Source organism: Trifolium pratense, linkage group LG7 (assembly GCF_020283565.1).
Source record: "Trifolium pratense cultivar HEN17-A07 linkage group LG7, ARS_RC_1.1, whole genome shotgun sequence".
Lineage (NCBI taxonomy): Eukaryota > Viridiplantae > Streptophyta > Magnoliopsida > Fabales > Fabaceae > Trifolium > Trifolium pratense.
In genome coordinates, this window is record NC_060065.1 from 52,012,211 (window position 1) to 52,026,762 (window position 14,552).

The 14,552-nt window shown below is 30.2% G+C and overlaps 1 protein-coding gene across 1 annotated transcript; it reads right to left on the bottom strand.

The window, feature by feature from the left end:
• Positions 1–8,940: 8,940 nt before the first annotated feature.
• On the bottom strand, positions 8,941–12,365 carry LOC123896608. The gene is made up of 6 exons (XM_045946979.1): positions 11,876–12,365; positions 11,234–11,268; positions 10,765–11,137; positions 9,477–9,974; positions 9,170–9,342; positions 8,941–9,084 (listed from the first exon to the last, which is right to left on the bottom strand). Exons 1-6 carry the CDS (start codon positions 12,363–12,365, stop codon positions 8,941–8,943), a joined length of 1,713 nt encoding a protein of 570 aa, XP_045802935.1.
• Between the last annotated feature and the right edge of the window lie 2,187 nt (positions 12,366–14,552).

A 14,552-nucleotide genomic window follows, 5' to 3' on the forward strand; every position in this document is an offset into this window, starting at 1 on the left:
ATGATGAGAGATGGTTGCATTGCATATTGCAGCGGTAACAGTGGGCGTGGTTGTGTTGTGTGTGTGGAGTGGAGTGGGGTCCACACAAACAGACTGCAATTTTGCAAACTTGCTCAGGAAGTTGGCGGACTGAGCTGAGGTAGTGGCAGAAAAATAGGAGTTGTAAGGATATCATGAGTGATGTGATACTAGTAGTAGTAGTACAAGTTAGGAGACCTCTTTTGTCAATTTCTTTGTTTTCGTATACACGAAATAAGTCGATGCTCGGATTGACAACTTGATGTCGCAAGATCGGTTGTTAAAAAACTAAAACCTACCTTCAAGTTAAAAGTAACTTTCGGCGGATTCAGAAAGGTTTACGAACCAACCTGTGCTTCGGCTTTCGTTGGTGGGGTTTCGTCACAATAACTATTTGAAACTTATATAATTACATTTACGGATGTAATTGGTTTGGTTTGGAGAGATTTTTAATTAAAAAGGTGTTTGAGTTTATGAAATTTTCATCGGTTCGATTTTTTGTTTGATTTTTAATGTTTTTTAGAAATGAAACTTAACGAATATTAGTATTTAACTACAAGATTTTTATTCAAATCTGGATGAAGATAATATTCAATTTGATAATATCGATATTGTTATTGGAATTAGATTTTACAGATTACGTCGATTGTTTTTAAGTTCAATAAAAATAGAATTAGTAGCCACATTGTTGTTGTACTTTTTTATACATAGAAAACTAATGCATAAAAAAATAGGTTAGATTGCATTTTTGGCCTCCTAAGTTTGAGAAAGTTGCAATTTTGACCCATCTATGTTTTAAAATATCACTTTTAACCCCTATCTTTACCCTTTTTGCAAAAGATTAATTTTGGCCAAGTCAATACTTTTCTTTTTCCATCTAATAATTTAAAAAAAGAAAGAAAGAATGGAAGTGATGCAAAGAGGAAAATAAGCATCATCATATCTAATCAAATTTCTCTTTAAGCTGATTTTCACTCTCAATATTATTGGATTCCTTTAAAAAAACTAATAGTACATTTCGTTAAAAATCAAATAGTTAAAATGGTTACAACTAGTTCAAAGAAGAAATGACAGCTATTTAAAATGGTTCCGAACTTGGAATAGTGACAAGTATTATCATTATGTGTGTCGTGTCCACAACAATATTTGAATCCATAAGAGAAAATAACTTGATTATAAGACCCAGTTCATGCACATTTTAAAAATGTTAATAAAGTCATGTTTTTTTTTTTTTGGTACATAATAAATTCATGCTTTATGTTAAAGAAAGAAGAAGAAAAACCACGGTTAATCAACAAGTTTAACTGAAGGTTCAAACCAAAAGTAACCGGAACGGACCCATCATTAAATTGGTGTATTTACGGTTTAAAGTTTAATTGGTTAGACTTGATTCAATTGAGTTGAACCATTTTTAATTAAATATACATTTTAAAATAATATATAAAAACAAAAATTTATACAATATAAATCTATAACAGAAATTTTTATTTTTTATTATAATATTTCATTAAAAAATAAATTTTATTATAAGTAAAAAAGGAAAAGAAAATATATTAGTAACATGGAAGGTGTGTTCTTTAAAATAAACAAAAAGTAAATAAGAAACTTTCTAGCACTTTCTCCTGTGCGATGCACGAATATACTCCCTTCTGTCTTTTTTATAAGGAACACTCTGAGAAAAATTTTTGGTCCTTTTTACAAGAAACTTTGACAAATTTTCATATGTTTTAAATATTTAATTTCACTTATGCCCTTATTTATTATGAGGGATAATATAAAAAATATTTAAGTTAGTTGAATTAAGAGTAATTAAATAAGGGTATACATGGAATAAATTTAAATTTATAAGAGTATTAAATGAAAATAATTATTTACAATGTGCTTCATTGATTTGTGTATTTTTTACAAAGTATTTCTTATAAAAAAGACCGAAAGGAGTACATCCTATATAAATAGAGTTTATAGTTATAATAAATGTGCTCAAAGTATACTTAAACTCAAATACATCTGAATTCATCCAACACTAAGACCCACTAAGACATGGCATAAACTAAATTTTCATGCCAACTTAATTTTCACCAAAACATTAATCATCATCTTCACAATCCAAAACATTATAATCTTGGTTAATATTGAATTTAAACTTTGTTTGGTTACTTTTAAGGGGTGCTTCAACACGTTAAAGTACATAATAAAGAAAATGTTAACAATGATTTTTTTTGTGTATTAGATAATACACAAAAGAAATCATTGTTAACATTTTCTTTATTGTGTACTTTAACCTGTTGAAGCACCCTTAAGAGTAATCATGCAAAGTTTAAATTCAATATTCACGCAACAATTGAAAAGATTCAGAATGCTTTGCATTATGAAGATGATGATTAATATTTTGGTGAAAATTTAGTTGAGCATGAAATTCATGCGATGTCTAAAAGAATCTTAGTGTTGGATGAATTCAGTTGTATTTGAGTTTAAGTATACTAATCACATTTTTCTTATATATTTTGAGCACATTAAAGTACTGTAACAAAACCTATATTAATATGGTTAAAGTATTCTATACCAAGTCATTACAATTTTTAAGAGATTAAAGTGGGAAAGTTTTTTTAAAAAATTAAAGTGGGAAAGAGTCAAGCTTCGTAGGTATAATTTTTAAGAGATTAACCTGTGCTTTTTCAATTTTTTGTTAGTTTTGGCTTATATTATGAAGAGCATGAACAAATGGGGAAGAATAGGAAGGGGTTAAAAAAAAAATAACGGGTCTGGAGTCTGGACATGAGGAAGGAGAAGAGTCAAAGATGCAAACATGAATAAAAGAGAATAATAGAATAGCAAGATATAAATGGTATTGCAATCTTGAATTCATGTGTACGGTGAAACTAATCAATTCAAGTCCAAGAGTTTTTACTTTTTAATGAATTAGAAGATTTTTTGTAAAATAAATAAATTAGAAGATTTATTCATAATACACAAGTTTAAGATGTCTCGATAAATTGTTCAAATAAAAAAAATGTCTTAATGAAAGTCGAAAATAGATAAAACAATAGAAAACTTCGTTGACAAGATAGGGAAATTGCACAACAAACAATAGTAATCTACCTCAACAATGTTGCTAACAAGATGGGGAAATTGCACAATCACCTTAATATTGATATGATTTTCTTCCAACTCCTCTTTCAGATCCGCCCTCTAGCTAAACTCTTCCTACAACCACAATAAACAATTCAACCAAAATATAGAGAGTCGTCAAACAATATTGATAGAGACATCACATGAGAGTGACTTAGAATTCTCACATGAGTGACGCAAGGGAGAAGGAGGAAGAGCCGCCACACGTGAAATAAGAGAGAGGAAAGTGAGAACGAAGAGATGCGCCGCCGCACAAGGAAGAGAGGAGATATGTATTTATGATTGTTAGGGTTTGAGTTTCTTCTTTTTATAAAGAAAATGAAAATAAAATGAAAAAAGTTAAGGAGGGAAAGTTGCCGCGCTATCAACTTTCAAACACAAGTGGGCCGATAAGCCATTTATTTTATTTTATTTTATTTTATGAAAAGGAGGGTCGAAACCCATATACCCGATAAGGCATTTAATTGTATAATTTATATTGAAATTTTAGGTATAATTTAATACATTTTGTGTTACTATTATTTAGATTTAGATTAGATTTGAATTTAGATGCTGTATTTTTATTTATTTTGTAGTCGATGAGTAAATTAAATAAAGAAGTAAAAAAAAATCATGAAGACTATTATATCTAGAGCTGTAAAAAGGGCCTTAAGGGGCCGGCCCTTTAAGGGGCGGACCCACTTATTCCTGATTATTAATTTTATTTAAATTTTAAACAATTTTTCTAGTGTCGTGAACTTATTCTCTTTTTCTTCAATCAGCACTGTCCACGATCGGCACCCTAAAAAAACTGTGTTTAAAATTTAAATAAAATTAATAATCAGGAATAAGTGGGTCCACCCCTTAAAGGGCCGGCCCCTTAAGGCCCTTTTTACAGCTCTAATTATATCCTCTATTGAATAGTGCACAATAAAACAAGCAAAATGAGATTAAATAAAATAAAAGAATGACTACAAGCCCAACCTGCACACAATGGCCCAAAAAAATGGAAGAGGGCTTATGCCTTATCATTGAGACATTGACATTGGAAAAGAACAAGAACAAAAGGCCGAGAGTAATTTTCCCTACTTAAGTAGTGGACGTTATTATTCTAAAAAATTTCATTTTTATAATGTCTGCTACTTAAATAACGGAAGGGTAAAATAAGAAACTTATATGGCGTGAAGTTTGAAGTTATCATATAAAACAGTATCTCTCTCTATATAAAACTTCACATTTTATTTTTGTTTGTCATTATTTTCTTTTTAGTTATCATAAACACTTAACTACTGTTAGTCTAAATAATAAATAATTTTAACTAATTTGATACTCCCTTTAGTTATTTTTATAAGGAACACTTTGAAAATATTACACGGACTAAGGAATCACAACGTAAACGGTTATTTTAATTTAATACTCTAATAACTTTAAATGTATTTCATGTATACCCTTATTTAATTACTCTTAATTCAACTAACTTACTCCCTCCGATCCTTTTTATAAGGAGCACTTTGAAAAAATTACATAGACCAAGGAAGCACATTTAACATAGTTTTTTTCATTTAATACTCTTATAGATTTAAATTTATTTAATGTATACCCTTATTTAATTACTCTTTATTTAACTAACTTAACTTATTTTTAAATTCTCTTTCATAATAAATAAAGACATAAGTGAAATTAAACATTTAAACCATTTGAAAATTGGTCAAAATTTCTTATAAAAATGACCAATTTTTTTTCCCAAAGTGTTCTCTATAAAAAGGACCGGAAGGAGTACTTATTTTAAATATTCTCTCTTATAATAAATAAGGACACAAGTGAAATTAAACATTTATAACATTGAAAAATTGGTCAAAATTTCTTATAAAAAAGACCAATTTTTTTCCACTTTCTTTTCTTATAAAAAAACTAGAGAGTATTTGTTAATTAATCTTTGGGGATACAAATCTTTTATACTACTGTGATAGAGTGCATTTACTCTAAGTGTATTTTTAGCACAATAATACCCACGACTAAACATATGTTCTCTATATGTTCTCTAGAATGACTAAGAAAACCTTTCTTTTCCTTTTCTTCGCCACCCCACCTTAACCTAGTTTTTTTTTCTTGATCTATCAAGGAGGGGTGGTTTTAGGGTCAATTTTTGACCCAAAATCACCCCTCATAATTGTTTTTCCTTTTATTTTTTATTTAAATAAGTGATCTTCACATTGATCAAGTTTTTTGTTTTTTTGTGTTTTTTTTTTGTGATTTCGTCGTCTGAGTGCGGTGTTGTGTTGTTTGTCGTCTTGTGCGACGTTTTTATTGTCTCGTATTGTTGCGGTGTTCATTTGATTTCTATTGAAAAGATCGGCTTCAGTCAATTACCGATTCAACCAATGATTTGGGCTTCAACGCTGCAGATCCGGAGGCACGGATACTTCGGTGACTTTAACTTTATCATATTATTTGTCGTAGGCATTTTGCCGTTGTATGCTATTAACTCGGATGCTGTGAGTTTTGTTCGCAGATTCATCCTTTATGTTTTTAACAGTGTTGATTATGTGGTTGTATTTGATGTAATCTATCAATTTGAATGAATGAATATCATTTTGTTATTGTAAAAAAAAAAAAAAAAACAAACATGTTGGTTTATCAAACATATATCCATGATCTTAGGGACCGTAACGATAAACATTTATATGGCAATTTTGTTGCAGTGATGGGTACTAAATGGGATATTGAAAAAATTTCCGAAGACAAATGATTTTGGGTTGTGAAAATTAAAGATGTAAATAATTTGGGTTCAACTAAATTGTAGTGATGATGCATTGAAGGGTGAGATAAAGCTATACGTGCTATCATTTTGTGCCTTTGTGACAAGGTATTGAGATACGGGTAATGATTCATTTATCCAAAAATCTGTAACTTCAAAAAGGATTGTCTTAAAAAGGGGGGCAATGGTAGTGGATCGAAGAGAAATTAAGTTTTACTCTTTATGAATTATTGAAGCTAATTTCTAATTTCTAATTTCTAATATCATTTGCATCTCTTATAAAGATTTATTGTTAGTTGATCGAAGAGCTGCTCTATTAATCATACGTAGGTAATTTTTTGGACCGAACTAAGACTCATTTACTCTTAATTTTTTGTAAACCATTGTATTATCCACGCATGGGTCTGATTAAAATGTATATGAAAAATTGGAGTAACATTAACCATAAATTTGGATAAATTTTCATAGAACGGAAATTATGATATATTTTTTTTGAAGAAGCTAAAAGGAAATTATGATATATTATGAAATACTTCCTTATAAACTACAATAGAAATTTTATTTGCATCTTCACCGTATTTGTCGATAATCAGAATCTTTAATTATTTTCTAGAAGTAACTCTTTGAAGTTGCAAGTTGCAACATACAACTAGCCATGTGAAAACACCAGCGACGAAAGATATATCTTAACATGTTTAATATATTGTCTTTACTCTTTATTTTAAATTTTGATTAAATATTAAAAGTTCACATTATGATTTTTTTGGCATAAAAGAATAGTGGCAATGAAGAAAAAAAATGAGACATGTTTTGTAAAAAAACAAATTTAAAAATTGAGTAAATATTATTTTGTAATCGGACGTGTAAAAATTATATACACATTTCGTCATACCTCAATTTAGCATTCCTTTTTTTTATAATTGGTTTACGGTTAGCTTATGTTAGCAAGCTTATAATATAAGAGACAAGAGATGTTGCCGTTCAAATTTATTGAAAAACAGGGTTAACAGAATTCCTAACTTTTATCACGATTGAAGCACATACTCTAGTAGTTGAAAGGCTTTACTGTAAACAAATGCATATTCGATTTTTATTGTAGACAAATTTGTATTTTTTTTTTAAATATAAAGCCACAATAAAAAGATAGAAAAACTGAGAGGGAAAAAAATTTAGGTTTAGGGTTAGCTTATGTTAGCAAGCTTATAATATATAAGAAATATAACTCAAATTCAAATCTATAACGCATCTTATTTAAATTAATTTGGAACTTAATATTGCAAAAATTCAATGAAAAATTAATTAATGTAAAAATCGGGAGAAAAAAATGAGAGGATAGAAATTAATTGAATTCTATTTAAAAAAAAAAAATTGAATGTTTATTACATAAAAAAATTGGAGTTGTATAAAAAAAAAGGGTTGATTTCTATTTAAACAAAATTAAGCATTTATTTCATTACATGTGGATTATCAAATTATATCACATTGATTCATGTATCCTAGTGGCAAATTCATCAAGTAAATCTTAAAGGTCATGAGTCCGATTCTTGTTGAGGTATTTTTTAACATTTTATTTGAATTAATCAAGTAAATCTTAAAGGTCATGAGTCCGATTCTTGTTGAGGTATTTTTTAACATTTTATTTGAATTAAATTAGGGTTAAAATGAGAGGGAAAATGAGCGGAAAAAGGATTAGGTTTAGGGTTAGCGTATCAGAATAAGCTTAAAATATAAGAGATAAGAGATTTGATGATTTGCTAGATTTCTAATTATCGGTTTTTAATTGTTTAAATTGTGCAATGAAAATTGATGGTGCTTAATTGTCGTATGAAATGTTTCCTATGAAAATGGATGGTGCTTAACACTTTGTGAACATAATTTTCTTTATAAAGGAAATGACAAGTCATCGAAAACTCACATACATACAAAGTGGAGAGACCGGGGTTTGAATCCTGGTCATAATGTTCGATACTAGAACTTTCAGCATTTCTATTAGTTGAACTATGAATTGTCATAACAATGTGGTGAAATAGAATATGAACTAATTGAGTTTTTCTCTATTTATTTTTATTTTTTATTTGTCAAATAGTTTAGTGGTTAAACTAACATATTTTAAATAGAGAGAAGTTGAGAATTTGAACTTTGAACTTTGACTTCTTCAATAATATTTTTAATAGTTATCAACTAAATTACACTTGTGGGACAAATTTTTTTTCTCTTTTATTACCAGAAAAAAAAAATAGTCCAACTCTCGATAAGAATTGAGACCAATAAAAAAAGTTAAATGTCTCATGAGCTTAGCTCAGTTGGCGAGGACATCGTATTATATGTACAGTAGCCGGGTTTCGAAGCCCGGACACTACATTTATTGACTTTAAGATCAAAGTTTAAATTCTAAATGAAAAAGTGTTTTCATGTTCCGTATTAATATCTTGAATAAGATTACCTATAAAATCTATCCATTTCCAGAGTTTAGTTTTCTCAATGACTCCAAGTTTAGTGTGAAAATAAACTTTTATTTTAATCACCACCTCGTTGCACTTGCACCCCTCGACTCTCCAAGTTTGTTTTAAGAAACAAAGTAACAATTTTATATCAACTTTACTAAACATAAATAATTTCCACTTCAAACTCAATTCAGTCCAATCATTTTTATAAAATCAATTCAACACTAAATAAAATCACCACCACAAACCAGTCACAATCCCATTCCCCACAATATAAACATGAGATGAGAAGATAACCCCAAAATCATCCAAACTTTTGAAAAATGAATAGCATCAAAACTCAAGTAACATGTAACATAGAGTAAGAAACAAGTAACTAGTTTGTTACGAAAACATTTCTACATAACAAAATTGTATATGGAAAGTATAGGGAGCGAAGAAATATCGATATCCCAGTTAAGTTTTCATTCTTTCACGATTAAATAGAGAGAATCATGTCAGTCTCATTGACACCTGAATATGTACAATGTACTCCAACAAAAGTAGTGTACATGCTAACTGGTTTACATTACCACATTTCATTACAGTAGCATGTTTAAGTACCTAAAAAAACTAATTGCCTTTCTGTGCTTTTAGCTCAACAATACGACGTCGAATCTCCTTTTTAAGCAGATCCTCAGATTCTAGGATCTTGTTATCTGAAATGCATTGTAAAACAGTTCTCAGACTAGCAATTTCTTCATCTCTGGCCTTATCCTGAGTTCAAGTTCAAAGTAATTTTACTAATGACTAAAATGAAATATTAAATAAAATAGAATTAAAATAAGAAAAATAAAAGAACCTTGATTTCAATGGAGTTGGTTTTCTCACAGCTGCTCTCACAAATCAGTTTGGCATTCTGGATGTGTTCTCGCAACATATCAACTAATTGATTCTTGCCAGCCAAGTTATATGCACAGCTGAATCTAACAGCTCCAACAAATTGCTTCCTCCTGATAAGATTTTCAACAAAATCTGCAAAGTACAAGAAATTTCACTTCATCAAAACTTACCAGAACGAAAACATACATAAAATAAGTTCAAATTGGATTTCACAGTTCATACTACTATCTTATTATTTGATAGTCGTATGGTATGATGTAACATACCAGAAACTTTATTTGCAAAACCTAGGGTCCCAAACATCTCAATAGCTATCTTGTGCTGAGCAACAAATGCGAAAAGCTCCATAACTTCATCTTCATTGAAAGAAGTAAGCAATCCGTAAATTGGCAAAAGCAGTAGAAAAGCAAGAACCGTCAAAGAATTTTCAGTATTTTCTTTCATGTAAGCTTTCAAATCAAGTGCTAGCTTCAATGCTTCTTCTCTTACACAAGGTTCAATATTTGGTGAGATTCTCATCAGTTGTTCTAGTAGATAGATGTGGTAACCCACAATAATCCCACCATTATCTCCCTTCTTACACAGTGGAATAATGGGGTTCTGTATCATATCCAAAACTACTCTTGAAGGATCTGATAATTCTAGAAGAAAAACTAAAATGTCATTGCAAAGTGACTCAACTACATCAGTTTTCTCACTTGTGTCCAACAGCAAACTTGTTTCATCAATGGTAGGACTTGATTGATCATGCATGTAAGATGCAACTGCATATTTAGACATCAGAGGCAGATATTTAATTTAAGCTCCCTCATATTTATAGAAGCATCACTCAATGAAAGCAACAATATCAATTAGGAATTTAAAAAACTAAACAATCTAGTCCCAAAATATAAGTAAAAGTTGGTCAACAAAAGTGAATGTATTTGGTCCAAATCTTTAACCAAATACATCAAGTTTCTTTGACTCATTTCTGTTTATATTTTGGGACGGAGGGAGTACTGTGAAAGAATGTAAACCATCTCCTAGATTGAAATCTATTGGTGACAGACGAAAGCATTATTTTAAAAGTTCCAATCAATGTCAATATAGCACACTAAGTGAATCAATGGAGATAGTGTTAGGTATAGATTGGTTAATAAACAAGACTATAAATAGTTGCCAGGACTATTAATTTCCCCTCAATGTTTGTCAGGATATTGAAACTACATTTTAACTCATAAGATTTACACTATTTGCAATATACTTTGAAGAATTAACCCTACATTAATTAATTTACCAATCTATCATTAGCAGTACCATAATATTACAATAAAACCATAGCCATGACTTCAAGGGTGTGATATAATCCAAATACAGTTTGACAGTGTGTATGTGTGTGTGATATAAAAATTGGAGAAGCTTTTCAACTTGACTAAGCAAACAACATTGCAGGATTAAAAATATTTTATACAAATTATGTTGATCAGATTATTAGAAATATAAACATCATGTAAAGAAAATAATGAAATGAATTTTTTTCAATAAACTAGATGAATAAGAAGTAAGAACATTTACCCAGATCTTTTTCCTCATTAATATATTTCATTAATGCTTCATATTGTATCCATCTCAATTCAGGCTCCTTTAGTTGTCCATCAAATTTATTCAGCTTTGACTCAAGTTCTTTGACTTCACCTTCAAACGGCTTCTCTTTTAAGTCGAGCTCCTTCACCTTCACTTTGAACTTATTTTCTTTTGACACAAGCTCCTTTACTCGGTCTTGAAATTCTCTTTCTTTTGATTGATGCTCCTTTACACGGCCCTCATGTTGCTTCTCTTTTGAGTCGAGCTCCTTCACCTTCACTTTGAACTTATTTTCTTTTGACTCAAGCTCCTTTACTCGGTCTTCAAATTCTCTTTCTTTTGATTGATGCTCCTTTACACGGCCCTCATGTTGCTTCTCTTTTGACTCAACCACCCTCGTTCTTCTATAGATTTGCTTCTGTTTAAACACCAGTTCCGCCCCCAATGCACACTGATTGACTTCAAATTTATCCTTTTCGGATTCAAACTCCTTCACTCTGTCCTATAAATTGGTTCTCTTTCGACTGTAACTCCTCCAATTGCCTTTCAAAGTCCTGCTTTTTAAATTCCAGCTCCTTCTCTTGGTCTTCAATACTCTTCTCTTTTGTTTCAATCTTTTTAGTCTTCAATTGCCTTTCAAGTTGATTCTCTTTTGACTTTAGCTTCATTTCCCGTCTTTCAACTAGCTTCTCTTTTGATTCAAGCTTCTTCTTACGACTTTCGAGTTCCTCCTCCATCAATTCAAACTCCATCATACGTCCTTCAAGCTGCTTATCTCTTGATTCTAACGCCTTTTCCCATTCTTTAAAGTGTTTCTCATTTTGCTCAAGTTCCTCCACCTGTCCTTCACATTGCTTCAGTTTTGACTCAAGTTCTTTAACCTGACCTTCAAATTTCTTCTCCATTGACTCAAAGTTCTTCATTTGAGCACAATCATTACGCTTCTGCCTTGTTGATATTACCTGTAGTAACTTTTTCCTTTCGGACTGAAGCTCTTTCTTTGTCGTCTCAAGTTCCATAGTACATTCAGCAATTTTTTGGGAAAGAGCCTTCAGTTCCTCTTCCTTCCTTTCAGCAATTTCGCGAATTCTTCTAACACAACTAATTTGTGTCTTTTTATTTGCAAGCTCTTTGAGACACTCCTCAATCTCTCTATTTATAGACTTCAACCTCTTCTCTTCAAATTGTCTCTTCCTTTCGCATTTCTTATATGATTTTGCCAATTCACCCGGGCTTAAAGAAATATCATCTTTCGCGTCATCATCCGGTGCCACCTTTGATTTCTTAACAGAAATATGCAAGGAATTGTTGTTATCAAATACCGTCTTAACCGGCATTATAGTAGTATCCCGCATCTTAACAGGCGTATCATGTTTACAATTACATGTTGCAAAACTCGAAATCGGGGAAAGCCTTGGTGTAAAAGGAACATTATCATTATCATTTTCAAATTCAAACTCTTCACAAGTAACAAGTTCTTTCAAATCTGAATCTGGTTTACTTTTCTCACATGAAGTGAGACATTTAACATGAAAATTCCCATCATCGACAAAATCACGAAATTTTAGCATATCAGAAGCCTCAAAATCCATCATCACTCAACTATAGACACTGAAACAAAACAAAAATAAAATAAATAAACAATGAACTTTATTATTAAATTTTAGGTAAAATTAAAAGAAGTAATACATTATTACTACATTTATAGAAGCAAAATCAAACAATAGCAGTATAAATAAACAGGGGTAAACGTTTTCAACATGTAAATATAGAAATTTATTTAGCTTAAACATTGCATAAAGTTGATTTTAGTTGAGAAATGCATGAAAATAAATAAATAAATAAATAAATAAATTTTTTTAAAAAAAAAAAAAACAGAATGAAGTTAATATGCTTACATTACTTGGTTGGTTGATGGTTGATGTTAATCTTGTTTTTGTTACAGAATAGTGAGAGAAAACAAGAAGAGGAAGATAAAATGAAGAGAGAAGAAGATTCTAGAATTTGATTTGTATTTAGAGAGTGGTGTGAGAGTATAAAAAAATGACTGAGAGATGGTTGCATTGCGTATTGCAGCGGTAACAGTGGGCGTGGTTGTGTTGTGTGTGTGGAGTGGAGTGGGGTCCACACAAACAGACTGCAATTTTGCAAACTTGCTCAGGAAGTTGGCGGACTGAGCTGAGGTATTGGCAGAAAAATAAGAGTTGTAAGGATATCATGAGTGATGTGATACTACTAGTAGTAGTGATACTGCTAGTAGTAGTAGTACAAGTTAGGAGACCTCTTTTGTCAATTTCTTTGTTTTCGTATAGACGAAATAAGTCCATGCTAGGATTGACAACTTGATGTCGTAAGATTGGTTGTTAAAAAACTAAAATCTACCTTCAAGCTAAAAGTAACTTTCAACGGATTCAGAGAGGTCTACGAACCAACTTGTGCTTCGGCTTTTGCTGGCGGACTTTCGTCACAATAACCATTTGAAACTTATATAATTAAGAATGTAATTGGATTGCTTTGGATATATTTTTAATTAAAAAGGTGTTTGAATTTATGAAATTTTTATCAGTTCGATTTTTTGTTTGGTTTTTAATGTTTTTTAGAAATAAAACTTAACGAATATTAGTAGCCACGTTGTTGTTGTACTTATTTTATACATAGAAAACTAATGCATTGTCCACAAAATACTAGCTTAAGAAAATATCAAAATTATTAGATTATTGAGGTTTAAACTCTGAATCCTCTATTTATATGCGTAAGTTTCTTATGATTATTGTTATTTCTTCATTTGAAAAATCTAATACATTTCGTTAAAAATCAAATAGCTATAATAGATGTTGGAACATCATGTTAAATGTGAGAACGAGTATATTTAGTTTTTTTCTTTGAAAATTCCACTTGAAAATTGTTATAACTAGTTCGAAGAAGAAATGACAGCTAATTTAGAATAGTGACAAGACCCTGTTCATGCATCCATTTTAAATATGTTAATAAACCCATGCTTTATGTTAAAGAAAGAAGAAGAAAAACCACGGTTAATCAACAAGTTTAACTGATGGTTCAAACCAAAGTAATGAAAAAACCGGACCAATCATGAAGGTTTAAGGTTTAATTAATTAGACTGAATTCAATTGAGTCGAACCGTTTTTAATTAAATATATATTTTTAAATAATATATAAAGTTATAGAAACAAAAAGTATACAATATAAATCTATAACAGTAATTTTTATTATTTATTATGATATTTCATTAAAAATACATTTTATTATAAGTAAAAAAGGAAAAGAAAATATTAGTAAGGTACTCTTAAGAAAAAAAACAAAAAGTAAATAAGAAGATGTTAGTAATATTATCTTTATAAGCCCAATTCATTATAAAACCATAAACTATAACATACAAGTACTTTATCTCATACGATACACGGATATACAGAAAATTTCTCATCCCACTACCCACTTTCTCACCACACCTCTGGAAATTCTATTTTTGCCCTTGGTCAAGAAATTCAGAACGCGTTTTCCGAATTTTTTTAGTTCAAATTTGGAAAAAATTTGGAAATCACATTCCGAAGTTGTTTTTAAAGGCAAAAAAAATTCGGAAAACGCGTTCCGAATTTTTTGACCAAGGGCAAAAATAGAATTTTCAGGGGTGTGGTGAGAAAGTGGGTAGGTGGGATGAGAAATTTTCGGATATACATATGATACAAATAGAGAGTTTATAGTTATAACAAATGTCCTCAAAGTGTACTTAAGCTCAAATACAACCCAATCCATCCAACAAT

Excerpts from the sequence above, each read along its gene's own strand:
- LOC123896608 (XM_045946979.1), bottom strand. The coding sequence starts at position 12,365 with ATGGATTTTGAGGCTTCTGATATGCTAAAATTTCGTGATTTTGTCGAT. Across the intron at positions 9,975-10,764 it reads TAATGAGGAAAAAGATCTGG|TTGCATCTTACATGCATGAT; the intron begins GTAAATGTTCTT and ends CTAAATATGCAG. Across the intron at positions 9,085-9,169 it reads CCAACTCCATTGAAATCAAG|GATAAGGCCAGAGATGAAGA; the intron begins GTTCTTTTATTT and ends ACTTGAACTCAG.